The sequence below is a fragment of the Semicossyphus pulcher genome, unplaced genomic scaffold (assembly GCF_022749685.1).
Source record: "Semicossyphus pulcher isolate SPU_LCO1_2020_fin unplaced genomic scaffold, fSemPul1.0.p SCAF_12, whole genome shotgun sequence".
Lineage (NCBI taxonomy): Eukaryota > Metazoa > Chordata > Actinopteri > Labriformes > Labridae > Semicossyphus > Semicossyphus pulcher.
Genome location: NW_027211626.1, coordinates 28,107,228 through 28,126,928, shown reverse-complemented (window position 1 = coordinate 28,126,928; position 19,701 = coordinate 28,107,228). Strand labels below are relative to the sequence as shown.

Here is a 19,701-nt window from a genome sequence, read left to right as displayed (position 1 = left end):
TTTGAGTCAAAGCGAAGTCTTAAGAAAAATCCAAGTTTAAGTCTCAGTAATTCAAGACCAGTCTGTCAAGTCTGACGTCATCGAGACAAGTAATCGTCATGTCAGAACAAAGTTACAAAGTCACTTAGGACAAGTCCAGTCAAGTCCTCAGAGAGATGTCCAAAACTATTGTATCTCATTCAAGACATGCAGTCAGTCAGGTCAAACCTCAAATCTCAGAGCACAAATCCAAACGAGTAATAAACTTTATTTATTATTTAAGTTTTCACTCTTTAACTTCTCTGAATGCTGATTCACACAATGACAAAACATTGTTCTTTCTAAGCCATATTTACATGAATTTATACAGAGCTGAGATGAAGTGATTTTAATGTAAAGTTCTGATGACTAAATATTTATTTTGTTTGTCCATGCAAGCCCACTTGTCTTATTCTGTAATTGCTCCAGAATTCTGACAGGTCAAAACCTATGTCTGTCATGTGCACAGCCCTGGTATCGAGACAGAACACTATAATGTGGTTATTTTCCATCAACCCATCGTCTACAAGCTTTCTCTATAGAACGATATTAATTAATAATAAGTCTGATTATTGAATTTATTATTCAACTTATTTAGAGTGAGCAATGGTTGGTCATTCAGTCTGTTTGAGATTAAAGGTACACCCTGCCCCACACCTAAACAGACACACACTGATGATTACCTGAAGCACCTTGCCCTGGGGACTCTCATCAAAGAGCAGGTGCTGCTGGTAGAGCGGCTCCAGGGTCTTTCGTGCAATCTTGGTTTTCTTTTTGGCTTTACATGATCCATTATCCAGCAGGTACACCTTGACATAGGGAGCTTGGGATGGAAAGGGCGGGTTAAGAGGGGTCGAAAGATGGAATGATGGAGGTTGGGAGTTGGTAGAAAGCGAGATGGAGAGACAGAAGGAGTAAGGAGAAAGAATAAGAAGACTTTGTTGGGTTGTGCATTTCTTTGAGTTGGGCATCAGGCTGAAGGCAGAAGTTCTGTATTTAAGGTTCAAGTGTGTGTTTGTGTGTGTGTGTGTTACCTGGGAGGGATTTGGAGCCTGGTTTGGGGGTAAGGCCTCGTGCCCTGATCACCTCCACCTCGAGCTGGCCTTTCTTATCCATCAAACCGATCTGAACATCACCTGTATGGTGAATAAACAGATGCAAACATTTAAGCCACATTTTAAACAGATTGTGGTAAAATGATCTGAAACTACTCAGAAGCTCATGTTTGTAGTGTTTCTTTAATTCCAAATATAGAAATCTTGGGAAAATGAGGAGGATTTGACGGAGTCATGACTCACCCATTGCAGGTGTTGCCAGCGTTTGCCTGCCAACCAGTTGACCGGGGCCTAAACCATCCAGGAAGTCACTGAACTGACTGTCGGCACCCAACCGCATACCTGAGAAGATCAGACTGACACACACACACACACACACACAATTACTCACCAAGTCCTCTTATGAGTTGGCTGAATTCTTGTTTACTACAGCTGAACCCAAAACAAACACATGTTCTGTGATTCAACTGCAACAAACAGGTGAAAGGATGCCAATATAACTACACCTTTATGTAGATTTATAAGTCTAAATCGAAGTCTAAAAATCTAAATTCAAACTTTGTTACGTTGGTCTGCAGGATGGAACATGCAAGCAACTTTAAAAATGCTTAATGGAGTGTGGCTCAACAGGCCCACTACGTCTGAACCGGGATTCAAACGAGGAACCTTCTAGCTGTGAGGTGACAGCACTAACCACTGCACCACCGTTCAGCACATACACACATTTCTTGGTCATAAAAATGTTGCTTCCACAAACACTAAATGACTTGAGCTTGCATTGCAGGATTTGTGTCATTTGCATGACCTGGCATGACTTCAACATCTATTGCTTCTTTGCATTGACTTTGTAAGTAACCCTGCTGTATTTGCTCTGAACACACCGTTATAAGATATTATGTCCTCTTTAACATGTTACCAAAGTCAGAACTAATCAACACAACGTGCATTCTGTGTGTACGTACTTCCCCTCAGAGCTGTAGCTGTTCATGCTGCCATCAGTCGACTCTCTGCTGGCCTGTCGGTTCATGCCTGAGCCTCCCCGTGGGTACTCCACTGCCATGCCCGTCTCCACGCTCCTCTGGATGCTGCTGCTGCCGCCCTTACCCGCCTTCTTGCCCGTTGACGCCTCTGTGGCAAACACAGCGGAGAAAATTAAAACAATTAGACTTTGCTCATGTCATTCCTACCCAAAATAAAGCAGAACCTGCATTTGCACAGAAAAAGAAAAGACTAGGACTAAATTACTGACAGGAGTCTTTCCCCAGTCCCTACTGGATCAAATCAAGTAGTAACTGAAAAGTCTGATCAGCATGAGGTTTATCTGTACGCAGGCCATCCCATGCAGATACATTTTCCAGGGTGACCTCACCGACATCTCAAAACCTAGTTTATGTTCAAGATACATACATTAAGATTTTCTACATGCTACAAAAAGGTTTTGGGTAGAAAAACATCAACTTAAGCAAAAGAGGAAGGAACTGTAATTTAGGTGTTGAGGTCACTGCAGGAAGATAACATGGCTTCAGTCAATCCAGCCCAATCGTGAATGTTTGGCAGTGATGAAGAGGTAGAGCAAGGAGGGTTTATAAAATCATACGGTGCACATCGAGGCTTAAAAAAGGAGTTCAGCACGTTTAAAAGCCTGCTGGTTTGTCACAAACACATGACGTTTGGTTTGGGTGATGACTCAGATAAAGAGTCACTTGTAGTTTCTCTTGGTCAGTAAAATGAAAGCAGTGAAAGTTAAATGTATGTTTGACTCAGCCAGGCTTTTAGGTAGAACTGAACCAGTCTTTTAACACAAAGGTGACAGAAGAAGGTGGAGTAAGGAAGCGTGCCGGAGACAGAGCTCAGGAGGGGCAGGAGGTGCAAGGCCGTCTGATATAGAGCTACCTGTCTCTCTCTCTGTGGCTGCCTGTCTGCCTGATTTTGATCTATTTTCTCTTCATCTGTATCTCTTTGTGCTGCCATGCTTTACTAGCTAACACATTATTTAGCCTTCGTGAGAGCAATAACAAAAGATAAGTTACAGCTAAGCGGTCTTACAAAATATATTTACACATCTAAACATTAAGATATATTTTGGACTAAACTACTAATGGGTATAAAATATTGTTTGTTACAGCAGCAACAAAACACACTGTAACGACTGCAAAAACTACTACGTGATTGTTTTTATAGGTGACAAGCTTAGATTGTTATTCTAAGAGGATGACAGCATTATGAAAAGGATCCCTACAAAGACAGAGCTTTTTAAAGAGTATGGTGCTTTTTGGAAACCAGAAACAGCTCTTACATCTGTCTTTTCGAAGCCAAAAGACTCCAATGATGGAAAACATCTTTAAACTACATAACACGAGTTGCCGGCCTACCTCTGCTTCGATCTGTTGTTTGTGTTACTGTAGGACTATTTGTGTAACACACATTAATACAGAAATGAAAACCAGCAGTAGAAAAGCATCTCCTGTGTTCTGCAAGGTATATTACTGTTTCTGTCTGTGATCTGGTGGCTTTGAAGAGAGAGATGTAAGAGCTGTTTCTGATTTAAAAAAGCATCTTACTCTTAAATAAAAAGTTATATCTCTGTGTGGATCCTTTCTCGACTGTTGTCAGACACAGAGAGTAAAAACCAAAGCCTGTCAGTGGCTAAAACAAGCTATTAGAGTAGATGCACTTTGATCGGGCACATTTGCCCCATAGTATAATGTTGTAGCCTTTACAGTCTGCTTTGCGGCTGATGGTTGAAGCAATACTTTTAATCAATTCTAAATAGTTTTATTACCTATAAGTCATTTAGACAAGAGTTTTAAATACTGGAAATCCACTTTAATACCATTCTTGGTTCATCACGTACAAACTATGCACCTGTAATGGCACCTGTAAGCATTACCTAAAGCTGAGGGTCAAAGTTTAGCTCTCTTCCTGCCTTACAGTGTCTAATTTCCTTAAATTGCCTGTCTGTCTGTCCATCTGCCTGTCTAACTATAGCTTTACCTTTCTGTCTGTCCGCCGCCTTACCCGCCGCCTCTGAAACAACACACACAACAACAACATCAAAAACAACAACAACTCTTGATACACAGGTAAAACAACCTACACGTTTCAGTGTTTGTGTTCAAGAGGATGGTGGCTATCTGTGCTTAAGTATCTGTGTGTGTGTGTGTGTGTGTGTGTAGACCAGTTACGAGAGAATTTCATTAACTCCATAGATAAAGACATAGACGACACATAAAATTTGTTTTGTAACAGGATTCAAAAGAGCTTTATTGCCAATGCTACTGAGAACAAAACCTTAGCTGCAACTATAATAAGGTGGTTAGCTCTTCTGCACATTAAACAACTGGAGAGGTGACCATAAATTAAAAAGAACCATGTTGAATTTTCATACCTCATATTTACATTTTTCATTTCCTTACTAAGTGCTCATCTTTGTTTTTGACTTGCATTTTCTATTATTTGGGCAGCCCCCAACAGCTGTCTGCATTGTGCAAATACTGTATATGCATCACATGCCCCTGTGTTCATAGCATGCATTTGATTTTTCAAAGCTTTTGTTTGTTGATCACCAGGTACTTTTTGGCCATTTATTATAGAAAATGTTGTTTAGAATCCTGATTTGTGAAAACTCTACAAGATCCTGTGAGTGCATGCATACGGGTGTTAGTACTGTTCCATCATTGAAATAAATATTTTTTCCCCCCTGAAAATTAATAATAATTTGTTGGTATTGTTTCTGCCACATCATTTGCTTTTTTAATGCAATTACTGTCGACAAATGTCACCAAACAAATGCTTACTTATGCTGTCAGTATCATGATCATAGATATCATAACAATAAGACTTTCTTAAAGAACAATTTAACACCAGCAGAAAATCTGTTTTGCTTATTTCCCTGTTTAACTTCACACCCTTTTGCAGTGATGTTGAAGTGTACTCACAGTGTGACAACATACGTGATGACATCACCGTCTACTGACCACAACAAACCACAACAGTGATGTCGGTGCAGTCAGAGGTGCAACACAATATGTGCTTTCAAACCGAGATGGCCAATGTTACTGCACTTCTTACAGCATTTGAAAATCTGTGACATTGGCGCCATCCAGTGGTCATATGATAAAAGACACAGTAGGCAGCAGCCTGTCCTTTCCTCTGGGATTGACTAGTTTGTCTATAAACAAAAACTTTTGCCATCAGAAAGATTTGAAAGATGCTAAAATGTAAAAACTTTAATAATTTGAGGCTTTAGAGGAAAATAATCAACTTTCAAGCAGAACTTGCTACTTCAGCTTTTCTGACATACATTTTTTATTAGTCTATTTATTTTGTTCATCATCTGCCAAAGGCAAAGACTAATTTTACCACACAATATAAAACAGACTAGACACTATGAGATGCTGCCAATCTTCTTGGCAGAAGCATTACGTATTTACAGTAATTAGACTAATGTCTTAACATAACTGTAGCGGTGATTCTTAAATGAAATGATGCACACAGCAAAAGTAAAGTCATTCAATGAAGTCGGTAAGATATGTAGGCTTTTTACTGCTGTATGATATCTTGTATATTTCTGTGTGTTTCCTTCTTTCTCTCATTCTGATTGGTGTGATGATTTCATAGACCGTTCTCTGACCTGTCTGGCTGAGCTGCGAGGTACTCCGGCTACGTCTGGATGGAAGAATGGCTACAACACGTTGGCTGAGGCTCGAGCGACGCTTCTTGATCCCGCTTCCCAGGCTACCAAGCGCCGTGTCTGATTGGCTGCCGTCGGTGTGCTCCATGCCGTAGATCTCATCGCTCACGCTGGTGCTCTTCATCATGTGGCGGCCTGTTGCGCGCATGGCCCTGCTGTGGTCACATTTTACGATATTAATTGCATAATGACCAAAACTATGTTTATTTCAGAGGACTTTATGATCCCTTTGACACAAAACTAAGTAAGTAAAAAAGCAATGTTAGTGTCTTTATGAGCGAGTATGTTTGGGTACCTGAAGCGTCCCCTGGGTCTCTCTGACTGGATGGACATGTAGCTGGTGCTACTGATGCGAGAGGCACTGCTGGTTCGAGAGATGGCTGACCCGTCACTGACATCACTCTCTGAGGACTTATGGGAATCATTTTCACTGCTCCGCCTCTGGTCCTTATAGAGCTGCAGGAAACACAAAATGTTGTAAATACATATTAGTGCTAGATACTTAGAACATGCACTGAGAGTTAAGCAATCAACATACAGCTATCTGGAGACGTGTTTAAAATGGACTGTTAATGATGGATCAGAGAATTATCACCTGACTCTAAAGTTCCCAGAGCATTTAAGTCTCCTTCAGTTATGGTGGACAACTTTACTGTGAATGTTGAGTACTTCCACTGTATTAAATCTCAGAGGCAGATAGTGTTCTCATACTTCAAAACATTTGTCTGACAATCTGTCATACCCTTCCTGTCCAGTGAAAATCATGTGTATCCAAATGTATGGATTTTGAATTCCTCTAATAACAGAAGGTTAAAATTCTCCTAATTTTTAAAGGGGGGGGTTTTATGCTAATTTTAAACTTCATATTTCACTCTGTGATACCTGTGGAGTAGCTTAGCATAATTTACAAAAACTCCCCATTTTTCTCTCACTGGTGCTCTGTGCAGGCCCTCATACAGCCTCTGTCTGAAACCACTCAGTCAGCTCTGTGTCTTTAACAAACCCTGCCCCCACAAGCCGACTGTCTTCTGATTGGCCAGCTCTCCAAAGCCTTCTGAGGCTGCACTTTGTGACGCCACAAAGTGCAGCATGTAGAAACAAACAGTGTGAAACCTGGCATTCACAGCAGCCTGCACACTGAGCTGAGAAGCCTGGGGATTACTCCAACATACTTTTACCTACAGATTTGAAACTTCACCCAAGTTTAGTAAAATGACACGTCTTAAAATGTGAAACAGCATAACACCCCCTCTAAACTAAACAAACTATTTCATCCATCCTTGGATTAGCTGAAAAATATATTGTCACAAAGCTGAAAACACAGCTGTTCACAAGGTTTTCACAGGACAGGGACGTTACAAAAATACAACCTTATGAATATGATGCTTTGCTGTCGATTTAAATAACAATATGCAAAGTATTTAAAATGAGCAAAAACTTCTACAGCAATAAAAAGCTACATAAACATTGATACGGCAGTAATATTAATCCAAAAACATCTTATCTAATGACAGATGACATTTTACAGCAGAAGACTACTTAATTTAATTTACCTTTTGCCGTAGACAAATGAGGTGATTTCTTTACTTTTATTTTTTTATCTATTTTGTCCTGAGATACGCTGATTTCCTTCTTATGCCATCACTGAATTCCCCAAAAAATGATTTACAATTACAGTTTATGATGTTGTCTTTCACAGATCATTTTCATCACTACAAATACTTCTGAACAAGTAAGAGTTTGAATGCACAGCTTTTAGTAGCTTTGGTGTGCTGTCACAGTGTGGTATCATTACCGTTACTTCCCCTATACTGGTTACAGCACATTATTAGTATTGTCTAATAATGTGCCATATCCCAACATCACTAGTACTTTTGGATATCTGATCAGTTGATGCATCCCGAAGAGAGCGTGACTAAAAAAGTTAACCCACTGGCACACAGATGTAAGAAAGTCAGGATGTCGCCATTACATGTCGTGTTTCTCTAAATTAGGGATTAGAAACAAGCCTGTATGAATTATATACACTTCTGTATTTGAGTTGGAACCAACTAATTTCATTGAGTGGTCTTCCTCATTACTGTAACACAATTTATCACTTTCTCACACAGTTAATGCAATTCACTGCGATGCACTACGGCAGCATTATGGCTCCCGCTCTCTGGCTGGAGCCCTTATTGTCCCCCTCCCCTCCATGCTCCTGATGACTTTGTTTTAAAGGGAACTGTCTAACTAAATAAAGCCAGAAAAGTTTTTGTGGCCCACCTCCCGTTTGTTCTTGAGGGCTCGGTCCAGGTCCTGTTGGCTGGAGGTGGTGGCAGCTGACACCCGGTTGGAATGAACCCTCTTCTGGAGCTGACGAACACACTCCTCTGCTACCAGGGCTACACACAGACACATGTGAAATACCAGAAGCTTTTAGACACTATACAGTTATTTGACTCTATAAACAGTGTTTGTTGGTGAGAACGTTTTGTGTTGATTGTCTAACAAACAGATGGAAATCAGATAGAATAAGTAAAACATCAAAGCCTCAGCAGCCAGTAAACATTCAGTCCTGTAAACAAAATCACTTACACTAATTTCACATTTCAGCAGATAAATAAAACACGTCACTTTGGTCTGCAAAGCAAACTAAAATTTGGTCTGCAGCATTAGCACTGCGTGTGTGTTTACTTTACAGGATCCAGCCCGACTTTTGAAATTAAAAAAAGAGTATTAGGGCCAGGCATCAGGAAAATCATAAAGAAAAATATCTCTTGATTATTTCACATTTTTATAATAAAGTCTTAATTTTGAGGGTACAGATTTGGACTTTGTTTTTTACTTTATTAATGGCTTTTTAACTTCCTGTCAACTAGGGTTGTCACGATGCCAGAATTTCAAAATTCGATAGGATACTAGTAAAAAAAGAAAACACACTCGATACCACGGCAACAAAAGAAAAACTCTTTGGAAAAAAAAGAAGGAAAAACTGAGTAATCTTCTTGTTTTTAATTTTTTCCTGCACACAGTGTTGGTACAGAAACAGACGCTAACGTAACTTTAGCACCTTTATGAGACGCCAAAAGGACTTTACAAAACGTCATTGCATACCTGTGAATGACGCTGTGTGGTTGCTGTATAAGAGCTCCAGGTGTGCCGGAGGGCGGAGCAGACAGACACACACAGTCGGCAGGGTAAAGCGCGACTGTACGGAAGGTAGGCGTGTCTTGTTTAGAACGTAACTGCTGTGAAATAACATTATTTTTCCGTTTCACTGCTTTATTTACATTGACAGTGCTCTCTCTCTCCACTTCCGGTCTGTGTCACTCGCTCTCGCTCTCGTTCGCGGCAGATTAGGGTTGAAAACTGATCGTAGATCTGTTTTTCTTTTAAAGCTTCGGTACTTTTCAGTACTGTAGAAGGTAAAAATAAAGGTGTTTGTATCGTTTAGAAACAAATGGTATTGAAAAGTATCGAAGTACCGAAAATGTCAACAATTTGACTTTATCTTCAAAATGAAAACCAAGAAAAAAATCCTCCTCCTCTGCTTATGCGTTACACTTATAATTAAAGTTTGATTTTATTCTCAACGGTTTGAATTTATTCCCAACATTATTATTATATTCCCATAATTTTTTTACCTTATGCCTGACCCTTAAAGTCTTTGGTAGTTAATGCACTCAGAGAAAGATTAGGCTCTTTGGGGAGTATTATGCTGGACCTTTCCTGGCAAGTTAGAATGACTTCCTGGAGGCAACAGGCAAGTCGAAAAGTAACTGTACATAAAACCCAAAAATGTGCACATAACCCTCTATGACCTCCTCTGACTTTCAGCTGGCCTGTTGAAGTTATAGACAGGATTTCTAGATAAAGAAAGTGCATCCTGAAGACATGGATGTGTAGGTTTGTGATAATAAAAACATCTGAATGGCACTGCATTAGTCCAATACAGCACATAAAGCAACACACACACTCACACACACACACACACACACACACACACACACACACACACACACACAATCATAAACATATACCTTGTTCTGCGGTGCTGCTCTGAGGGGGAAGCTGTGGGAGTTGTCGTACTCTGCGGGCTGAGGAGGACGTCACTGAGGAGGAAAGAGACGAACCACCTTGGAGGTGGCCCCTAACACAAAGTAACGTGACAGCAAAGAAGATGGAGAGGAAAAGACAGACAGAGTGAGAGATGGAGAGAGAGGAGAAGAAAAGAGGGGAGAGAAGAACAAACAAAAGCAAAGATGGGGAAAAAAGAGAAAAAATACAAGTCAATATTATTTTTATCTGCTGTGTACAGGCAGCACCGTTCACTCGCTGGAGTTCACATCCTGTCCACTCAGCTTGATTTTCACATTTCAAGTGCTTCAAAGTCTCCTGAAGGAACACAAAAGCTCTATATAGGCACAGAGTTTAATTTATTTCATTAAGATGTGAGGCGTCAAATATAAAGTTGCATAAAAAAGCGACAGAATTTGGCCACAGGAAATGAAAGGACAGCAGTAGTATTTTAGTGAACAATCAGTGGCAGCGACATGTTTTAAGAGTGAAGCAAACTGAAGCTTTTTCAGGGGTTGATAGTGTGTGTGTGGGGGGGGTCCTGAAGCAGAAAGGGCAGCAAATAAAGATTTAGACGGTGGAAGAACATAGAGGAGGTGAAAGCCTTCCAGCACAAATCCCACCGTATCTGTTCCACAAAGAACAGTGGTTATATCTTAAAACTACTACTTATATTTTAAGAACAGGCTGTAATGGATGCATTTTACGTCAACTAAAAGAGTCACTTTGGCCAATGACACCCTCAGGTTGTGTCTGACAACTTTACGGAAAAGGTCCGTACAGAGATTAATCTTCTTTTTAAAGTACTATCACTTTAGCAAACCGATTTTTAAACAGCACATACACTGCTCTCTTTCACCACCAGACTCCTTTGAGAGAAACAGCAACTTTACCTTGCAAAGTCACTGGTCTATCACTGCCATAATTGTTTGTTATCTTTGGAATTTGTTGTTTAACATGAGTTGTTTTGATCCTACAGAATACTTGTGTAACACACAACTATATATACAAACTAACCAATGGAGGAAGTGGTAGACCAACAACTCCTGTGTTCTGCAAGGTAAAATAACTGCTTTTGTCAATGGAGTGCAAAGGGAGAGCTACAAGGGCTGTGTCTGGTTGCAAAAAAAAAGTATTACTTGTTAACAAACAAGTCTTTTTAGTACTTTTCTGTAATGTTGTCAGAAACTTAAAATAATAATCTGAGCCCCGACTTTAAGATTACGACAGCCATCACAGCCCGTCTCTCTGCTGCGCGCTGAAGCAATCTACCTGTCAAACGTAAATATAGGGCCTAGGTTTAAAAATGCAGATGCTTTAATTACGTAATAAATAAATGATCCTTTTGTGTTTTACAAATAATCCAATAAACATTCTTAGATGTTACTTGCGGAAAGTTAATCAGACCAGAATGTGGAAATCTACACTAAGCAAAAAAACACAACACTGACACATCAGCTTGGATATAATGACCTCTGAATGGCTACACAACACATATACAATAAATACACAGACACAGAACAGCAGCAGCGTCCGGGTCGGTGATGTGGCAAAGGCAGGTCACGGAAACACACAAAAACAAACAGGTAAGATTATGAAGGAGTGTGAGAACAGCCTCGTCTTTTTCCTTTTCACAACAGTATGTACAGAAACACCTCTGAGTCAGAGGTCACTCATTCAAGGGGAATCCCCTTACCAAGGGGCCGCAGCGGGGCCTTCTTTCCTCTGGAGCCCCTTAGGATGGAGGTGGGTTTAATACTGGTACACACACACATACACACAAATGCGCACACAAGTCACACAAATGCCATACAAACCCGAAGCCCCGCAACACAGTGTGTGAGACAGCAGCATGCAGGAAGAAAGATGGGGTCGAGGAAAAATGAAGGAAAAAGGCAACAGAATACAAATAAATAAAAGTTCAACCAAAAGGTGTCAAATGAAACATCAGCAGAACATCTTACAGGCTTACAGGTAGCATTACTTTAATTTGTCCTATGTATGGTTAACAATCTTAACTTAATCTTAAGACTGAGAAAAAAGCTTAAGCAACGCTCAGAAGGTTTTTCAAGGCCAGTCTCCAAAGCTACAATGGTCAATTCTGGGCGAATAACATGGCAAACATTAGACGAATATTGTTCAATATTTGGGCAATTTGGCACCATTTAAATTGGGCTAAATGAGCTATTACGTATGGGTCATGAGTTTCCGATATTAGAATTGTCATTCAATGATTAAAAAAAATCAAAAAGTTAATGTGATTATTATCTCATCTTAAAAATATATTTATTATTACTATATTTACCAGCGCCTGGTTGTAATGCGGTACTACCACCAGGTGGTGGCTGTAGCGCATCTGAAAGCAGTTTGCTAACCTTTATAAAATAGCAAAAGAAGAATGAATCATCAGCAGCAGGTGCCGGTAAAACGGGTGTGGCGCTGTGAGATTCTGAGCCGGAGAAAAATGCACAGACACAGCCATCAAAGAGTTCTGTTTGGGACTCATCGAAAAATAAACTAAAATGAGGTCAGGTGCAAACTTCACCTGGTAAAACCTGTGTTTCATAGTTCTACATCAACAATGCAGAGCATGAAATGATCCATGTCTGTGTATTATGGTAGCCTATAGTAAGACGCACAGTTTCTTATACAGCGTGTTTTATAGGTTATTTTTTTCCCGTACACACTTGTGAAAAAAAGTTAACTGGTCTCTCTCTCCTTATATCAGTGTGTGTTTGCGTGCATGGGGGGACGATCTTCCAATAATAGTAGAATAGTTCCCATAGTGAATATCGGATAGTATTTTTGCTTGTAATACCCATCCCTTTGAGCTACAAGCAGTTCCTGTTTGCAATGTACAGACAAATCTCTTGTGACTTTCTCTGTTATGGAAGAAAACTTCAAAAATGCTGATTCTCATCAAGTGACACTGAATTATACGTGTTTCATGTATAACTCAAATTCTCCTAGAGCAATTCCACAGTAGTTCAGTGATTAGAAAAGCTTTCAGCAATAGAGGCAATTTAAAAAAAGAGTTCTGGAGCTGGTTGTGTAATATCAAGCTCTTCCATCAACGAGCTCGGACACTACTGTTTGACATGCCTTACCTGCTACTGTTAGAGAGCTTCCTGCCATGAGTTTGACATTCAGGTGTTTCCAGGGTCCGAGGCTGCCTGGAGAATGGTGGATGAGCAAAGGGAACAATACACAACAGAAAAAAGGTTGGATGGATGGATAGATGGATGAGAGGATGGAAGAGAGCATGATGGAGGAACATCATTTAGATTTAGAGGAGTCTGACTCTGTCAGGCGGCTGTCAGTGGCCTTATAAGTTTATGATCTGGAAAACAGGAAATAGGAGGCATGCTGTGATGGATGATATGATGGGGATATGAATAAGGGGTGTCACACACTCATGCTTGATCTGTAACTGTGCCTGTGTGTGAGTGTGTGTGCACGAAAGTGTGTGTGTGTACCTCTTCTTTGTACTGAGGTGAATTAAAGTCTCTTGAGTAGGAAGCAGCATCCATATTCTCCATTCATGGACATGAAGATGACAAAGATGATACATGTACCCGCACACACACACGCACACACACACACACACACACACACACACACACACACACACACACACACACACGAACACTCAGTCACACTTCTGAATGAATGATGGACATCATGAATTCTCAGTCATTTCTGAGCACTTAGCCTTGAGAAAGCAGGACTTCTTAAAGACTGGGAAGAAAATGCGAGCACACAGAAGCTGCAGATGCAAATCCCAGAACATAAAGTACACTCTGAAAGACTGCAGGAAGCAACTCAACAAGGCAGGATTTCACACCATAACCAGTACAAGCTACCAGAAGTTCAGCACAAAACAGGCACCAAAAACCTCAAATGAAGGATAGAAAAGCAAAAGGACACAGCTACGACAACATCAACCACAACCAGGGATGAAAATCATCACTACAACTATTGGCAACAATTTGCAAACCAGATAAACACCACAGCTGAAAAACCATACAAGCAACCCTTTACACAATGTGAGTGACAAAGCTTCAAACAAAGTAGAACTTGTGTTTCATTTAGGTAAATTCTACATTGCACAGCATGTTCACTCTCACTGTGTCCAGCTCACTGACCACAAACCACAAGTTTATATTTAGCAATACAAAGCTAAAGGGCCAAAAATGACAAGAATAGTTTGTCATTTTATCTTGTATTGGTTAAAATAATATAAAATAGTTTCAGTTATAGAAAAGTATTTGTTCTTTTTTGTCAAGTAAGATTAGAAGATTAGCACTCTCATATCGGTCAGTTAAACATTAGCATAGCCTAGCCTAGCCTGGTTACATCCATGCGCTAAAATTTGCCTGTCAATACCTCAAAAGCTCACTTATTGATGGGCTACGTCTTGTTTTATAATGTTCCCTTGAAGTAAAAATGTATTTTCATTTTTTTTATCATATATTTTGCATTGACTGGAATATATAAGCCAGTACCTCGCCCAACAATGAATGTCTGGTAGATATACTTTGTGACTTTGTGAATACTTTTTAAATGTTGTTGAAGCATTTAGCTCTCAGGGGCGTATACTGCATTTATAATTCACCATTGTGTTTGTGTTTAAATGTTTTCACATTTCATGCTACTTGCTATTGTAGACGCCAATCAATATATGTGACACGTCTTTTCCTAGCTTCCTGCTTTTAAAGGAAATACAACATATGGTGAATAAAATAGCATTCTGCGAGCATTATAATTAATAATAATTATAATTTAATCTGAAACTTTGGTTGGATAAAGACTAGCTGTTTCCTCGTTTTGAGTCTTTATGCTATAGCTAAACTGCTAATGCTAAACTGTCTCCTTGCGGTTACTTGTTTTATTAACAGGAAAAGATGAGATTAGTTTGGATCTTCTCATCTAACTCTCAAAACTTTCCCAAAATGTTTCCAAACAGTTTCATTAAAGGCACAAATAACTCACATTTTGTACATAATACAAGATAAGATCACTCACTAAACTTTTATAGAATAGAAAGAGCTGGAAGAATTTTGGTTGCAAATTCACGACCTGCTATCATCAGGACCAAAGAGATTAGCATATGCTGCAGAAATGAGGTAGAGCTTGACATATGCCTGAGCCCAATGTGACCCAACTGAAGCCAAAGGATTTCAGTCAGGTTGGAGGGATTGTGTTTCTTAAATATATGGGTGACATATTGGGTGGTTATTTGCCTTGAAAGTTAGCCTGTCCCCAATTAAAAGAAAAAGTTTGGGGTTTTGGTCATAATTGCATCAGTAATCACTAAGGCATTAGTCAAGCTCTAAGAGGAAGCTGTTGGGGGTCCACCAAAGGGTACCTGTCATCTTCAGGGGAAGCATGTTGGATAAGAATCCTGGGACTTGCAGGACGTCTCCGGGGCAGGGAATGGGACAAAGTTCTTCTACGTGTACACATACAAAACATATCACCCATATGACCAAATCAGCAAGCCATTTCAAAATTAGAAATGCTATTCCATTATTTGGTTTGCACATAGGGAAAAATGCTTTGAGCTTGCCATGGCCACAAGTAATATTTTGCCACTTGAGGGCAGCAGAACAAGCTGTACACACAACACTGACATAAAAATCCCCTTATAAAGTTGATGTGGCAAACTTGTTAGCAAACGTTTGCTCATGTACACATCCAGCAGACATGGAGTAACATTAGCTTTCATCAAGAGATGTTCTTCTGGTCATGCAGTGAATCAAGGTCCACTATCCCCTCTCCCTTTAGCTCTGTGTTTTGGTCCAGCAGCTGCTGAGGGAAACATCCTACCCTTAGGGCCTACATGTGTCCACTAATGGCATTTTTTGCATTGGCAGCGCCTAGCCTTTGTGCTCAGCATCACCAGCACAAAAACGCATATTTTGTGGCTGCGCTCACAGTGCTCTCAGCTAAAAATAGTTTAACTTTTGGAACACTTTCTCACTCACTGACCAATCAAAATCAAGAATGGGCGGGACTTACGATATCAACTTTGTCAACAACAATGGCGGAAGAGAAGCTAATAGTTTTTTTTTCTATAGGGTACAGTTTCCAGGTCTAGAGCTGCTGCTAATGCGAGGCCAGTATTCCTTTACATTGTCTCGTAAAATTCACTTAAATAAAAGAAAATATTAGAAACCTACAGAGCGATTTATAACACACTTATCTCCTGCCCGATGGCTTTCGGAACCTAGCAACAGTAAGTGTTGGTGAGAGGAACTCGGCAAAAAACGGCGTTAGTGGACACAGGCCATAACTTCTAACTCCTAACATCTACAATGTTCTGGCAGTCACTTGAAGATTTGCTGCTGATTCAAAACTTTAAAAAATAACCGGCATGCAACTTCTAGGATGAAAATACCTAAATGAACAGAAAGACAACTTTGTATTTTTACCATTGACTGTATATATAAAAAAAGGACTTAGCCATTGTGACTTGAACAAAAGCCTCAAGTTTTGCATTTTGGTCATTGTCTTCTTGGTGTTATAAAGCCAGAAGTGACCATAACTGAACAAGATAACACTAAATTTTCACCTAACACTTAGACTAGCTTTGTTAGCAAGTTGTGTCCATGTTTCACTGTTACTGTGATTGGGATTCTAAATGTGGCTTGTAAAAAACAGGCTTAAATCTGAAAAAAGGAACAGCAACTACTGTCTTTATCATCTATCATCTCTTGAAAAGGAACAATAAATTACAACATAAACATCATGTTGTGTAAAAAAAGACTTGCAATGGAAATCATAAACTCAATGGGAAAATGTTTAACAAATCAAATGAGAAGTGGGCTCATTTATATGCTTCCTTAAAATTGGACTTTTTTGCAACAAGTGGAGTAGAGTCCTGCAGGCCATTAGACAGAACATTAGACATTACACTGATCAGCCATAACATTATGACCACTGACAGGTGACGTGAATAACATTGATTATCTCGTTACAATGGCACCTAGCAGTGGCTGGGATATGTGAGGCAGCAAGTGAACCCTTTGTTCTCGAAGTCGATGTGTTGGGAGCAGGAAAAATGGGCAAGCAGGAGTATTTGAGAGACTTTGACAAGGGCCAAATTGTGATGGGTTGACGACTGGGTCAGAGCATCTCCAAAACTGCAGCTTTTGTGGGGTGTTCTAGTGAAGATGAAATGGCAGAAAACATAGTTTAAATTTTTGGAGCAGCTAAAAGGGTAAAAGTTTACGATTAAATAATGAGAACACTGATTAAGTTAAATGAGTTATTGAAACAACCAATGTAATTATACAGACAGTAAACATTAACACTCTATATGTCATTAAGAGTGGCCAATGAAATATATTGAGATTTGAAAGTCTTTGTTTTGTGTGTTTTCTCTCAGGTAACGTTACAGCACACCAGCACTGTTTCACAGCACCCGCTGACGTCTGCCTGTAGAATGGCGAAATTGACACAAGGGGGTGCGCTCACATCGTTACACAGCAGCCACACTGACGAGGCTGCCTGCGTATGCAGATATATTATGTTTAATCAGCTCGTGAGCGCAGACATCGGCCAATGCCGATTATGTCAAAATGGTGTTAATGGCATTAATCGGCCCCTAGAAGACATGGCACCAGGATGCACTATGGGAAGAAGGCGAGCCGGCGGAGGCAGTGTGATGCTTTGGGCAATGTTCTTCTGGCAAACCTTGGGTCCTGCCATTCATGTGGATGTTACTTTGACACGTACCAGCGACCTTTACATTGTTGCAGACCAAGTTCTTCATGGAAGCAGTATTCTCTAATGGCAGTAGCCTCTTTCAGCAGGCTAAAGTGCCCTGCCACACTGCAAAGATGGTTCAGGAATGGTTTGATGAACATGACGTGAATTCAAGGTGTTGACTCCCCAGATCTCAATCCAATGGAGCGTCCGTGGGATGTGCTGGACAAACAAGTGAGATCCATGGAGGCCCCATCTCACAGCTTACAGGACTTAAAGGATCTGCTGCTAATGTCTTGGTGCCAGATACCTCAAAACACCTTCAGAGGTCTAGTGGAGTCATGACTGTTGTTGCGGCAAAAGGGGGACCCACACAATATTAGGCAGGTGGTCATAATGTTATGGCTGATCGGTGTACAGTCTATGTTATTGACTTACGTATGTATTCTACAGTATAGTGATGAAGGTATCACTTCATGGCCAGTATGGACAGGATGAATGATTATGAATACCCACAACTCTTCCAAAGCTTAGAAGACATTTGAACCTGTCTCTCAAGGTATTTCGATTACATTGAAGGTGATGGTTGACCAAAAAAGCAGCACTGGCACCAGAAATCTGTTCAGAGGAAGCTGGACAGCTGGTCTCACACGCATAAAGCTAACTGTACACCAGTTATAACAGGGAGTGAAGCTAAGAAATGAGATGCAAGAGTGGACTGTGTAAAGCTAAGCAAGGTAAACGAGCTAAGTGATTCATCTTTGGATAAAGCGATTAAGAGAAAGTGAGGAGCACTGACTCTGTTGTCAGGTTGCCGATCATTCTTGCAAGCACTCATACTTTAAAGGGTGATGAATGTGTCGAAATAGTGATACTATTGGTAATGGGTTATGTACTAGTGTAAAATATCGTTGCACCTTCATACACAACTTGAGGATTGTGGAGAAATAAGGGAGCTGTCAGGTGGAACAGCAGATTGAGAGAGTGGAGTGTGTACAGAAATGGGGTTGGGGTAGAGTGAGGACAGGGGAAGCTTAATCTTCAGCAAGTGTAAGACCATTCAGAGGGGAAAGAACTACAAAGACCAGGAGAGGTAGAGGGTAAGAAACTACTGGAGCACTACAGGAGGGGTGGCAGGGACAGAGGCTGGTACCTTTCAGTCTCTGGTGAGGGGGCATGAATGTCTGGGGTCAGACAGTTGGTGCTAGCGCTCCTAACCCTGTCCAGAGAAGGCTGCAGATCACTAGAGGCACCACAGCACAACATGCCATCCAATGGAGGAGAGGACAGGAGGAGAGGACAGAAACAAACAAAAAGAGAAAAACAATGGACAAATGTTTTAAAAGAAAGCCCAGTTGGATTCCCCAAATCATAATGCCTAATCCAAATCATAGTCTGAGAACTAAACCATGACTGGCTTACTGTAAGGATGGGAGTGACTGTAATTTAATGCTCATAAGTTTCACTATCACCATTCATAATAATCTGTACGTATGGTATGTGTGTGTCTTACCTAACTGTCACCTCATCTGTGAACATAACAACGCGGTGTGTGATGGAGGAGCGCGTTGCCATGACCATGTGCGATCCAACTGTAGAGCTTATCTTTCGACATGCAGGCAGCTTGGAACTAGTCACAAGATGAAATGTGTAAAACAGCATGCATTTGCAAAAGAAACAAAATAAAGGGAAGAAAGCTCAGCCTGAGAAAAACCGGTGAAACTCCTACTGTTGTATGAAATACTCACATAAAGGAAGTTTGCAGGCTTGTGGAGATCGCAACCTTGTGTGTTTGTTACTATGAACATGTAACGTTTGGATATTCATCTAATATTGGGGATTATCAAGATTTACTTCAATAAAAGTAGGTCTGCTTTACACAGGTTAAGAAACATTCACACTGGCACGACAAAATGTCTTCAGGCCTCAGTATGCTTCAAATGCTTTCTGACATTAGAAATGAGAGTCGCATGTTTCGCTGCTTTCTGAAACCACCTGACAATTGCACCCACTCCACAGGTTCGCAGAGGTGGGAAGGGTTAGGCAGGGTTTGAACTTCTGTCTTCTCTACTTGTGGTATGAGATCCTTTATTCTTCCTTCATGAGAGGATTACAGTATATTCTGATATTCTCTTACTGCAAAGCATGACTACAGAAAGTTGTAGC

The 19,701-nt window shown here is 40.4% G+C and overlaps 1 protein-coding gene across 9 annotated transcripts in view; it reads right to left on the bottom strand.

Moving 5' to 3' along the window:
- rims1a (regulating synaptic membrane exocytosis 1a) overlaps positions 1-19,701 on the bottom strand; it is a 114,567-nt gene that overhangs the window by 2,698 nt on the left and 92,168 nt on the right. For 6 of the 9 annotated variants that reach the window (XM_069658371.1, XM_069658376.1, XM_069658377.1 and 3 more), the window contains 10 exons: positions 15,194-15,277; positions 9,789-9,898; positions 8,032-8,150; positions 6,062-6,222; positions 5,707-5,921; positions 4,068-4,100; positions 2,036-2,201; positions 1,317-1,429; positions 1,053-1,154; positions 702-841 (listed from right to left, as the gene is read on the bottom strand). In XM_069658371.1, the coding sequence (XP_069514472.1) occupies positions 702-841; positions 1,053-1,154; positions 1,317-1,429; positions 2,036-2,201; positions 4,068-4,100; positions 5,707-5,921; positions 6,062-6,222; positions 8,032-8,150; positions 9,789-9,898; positions 15,194-15,277 (1,243 nt within the window). Of the gene's footprint in view, positions 1-701; positions 842-1,052; positions 1,155-1,316; positions 1,430-2,035; positions 2,202-4,067; positions 4,101-5,706; positions 5,922-6,061; positions 6,223-8,031; positions 8,151-9,788; positions 9,899-12,932; positions 12,999-13,301; positions 13,359-15,193; positions 15,278-18,688; positions 18,779-19,701 lie in introns of all 9 variants that reach the window. The other 3 variants (XM_069658379.1, XM_069658375.1, XM_069658378.1) reach the window with 3 other exon arrangements.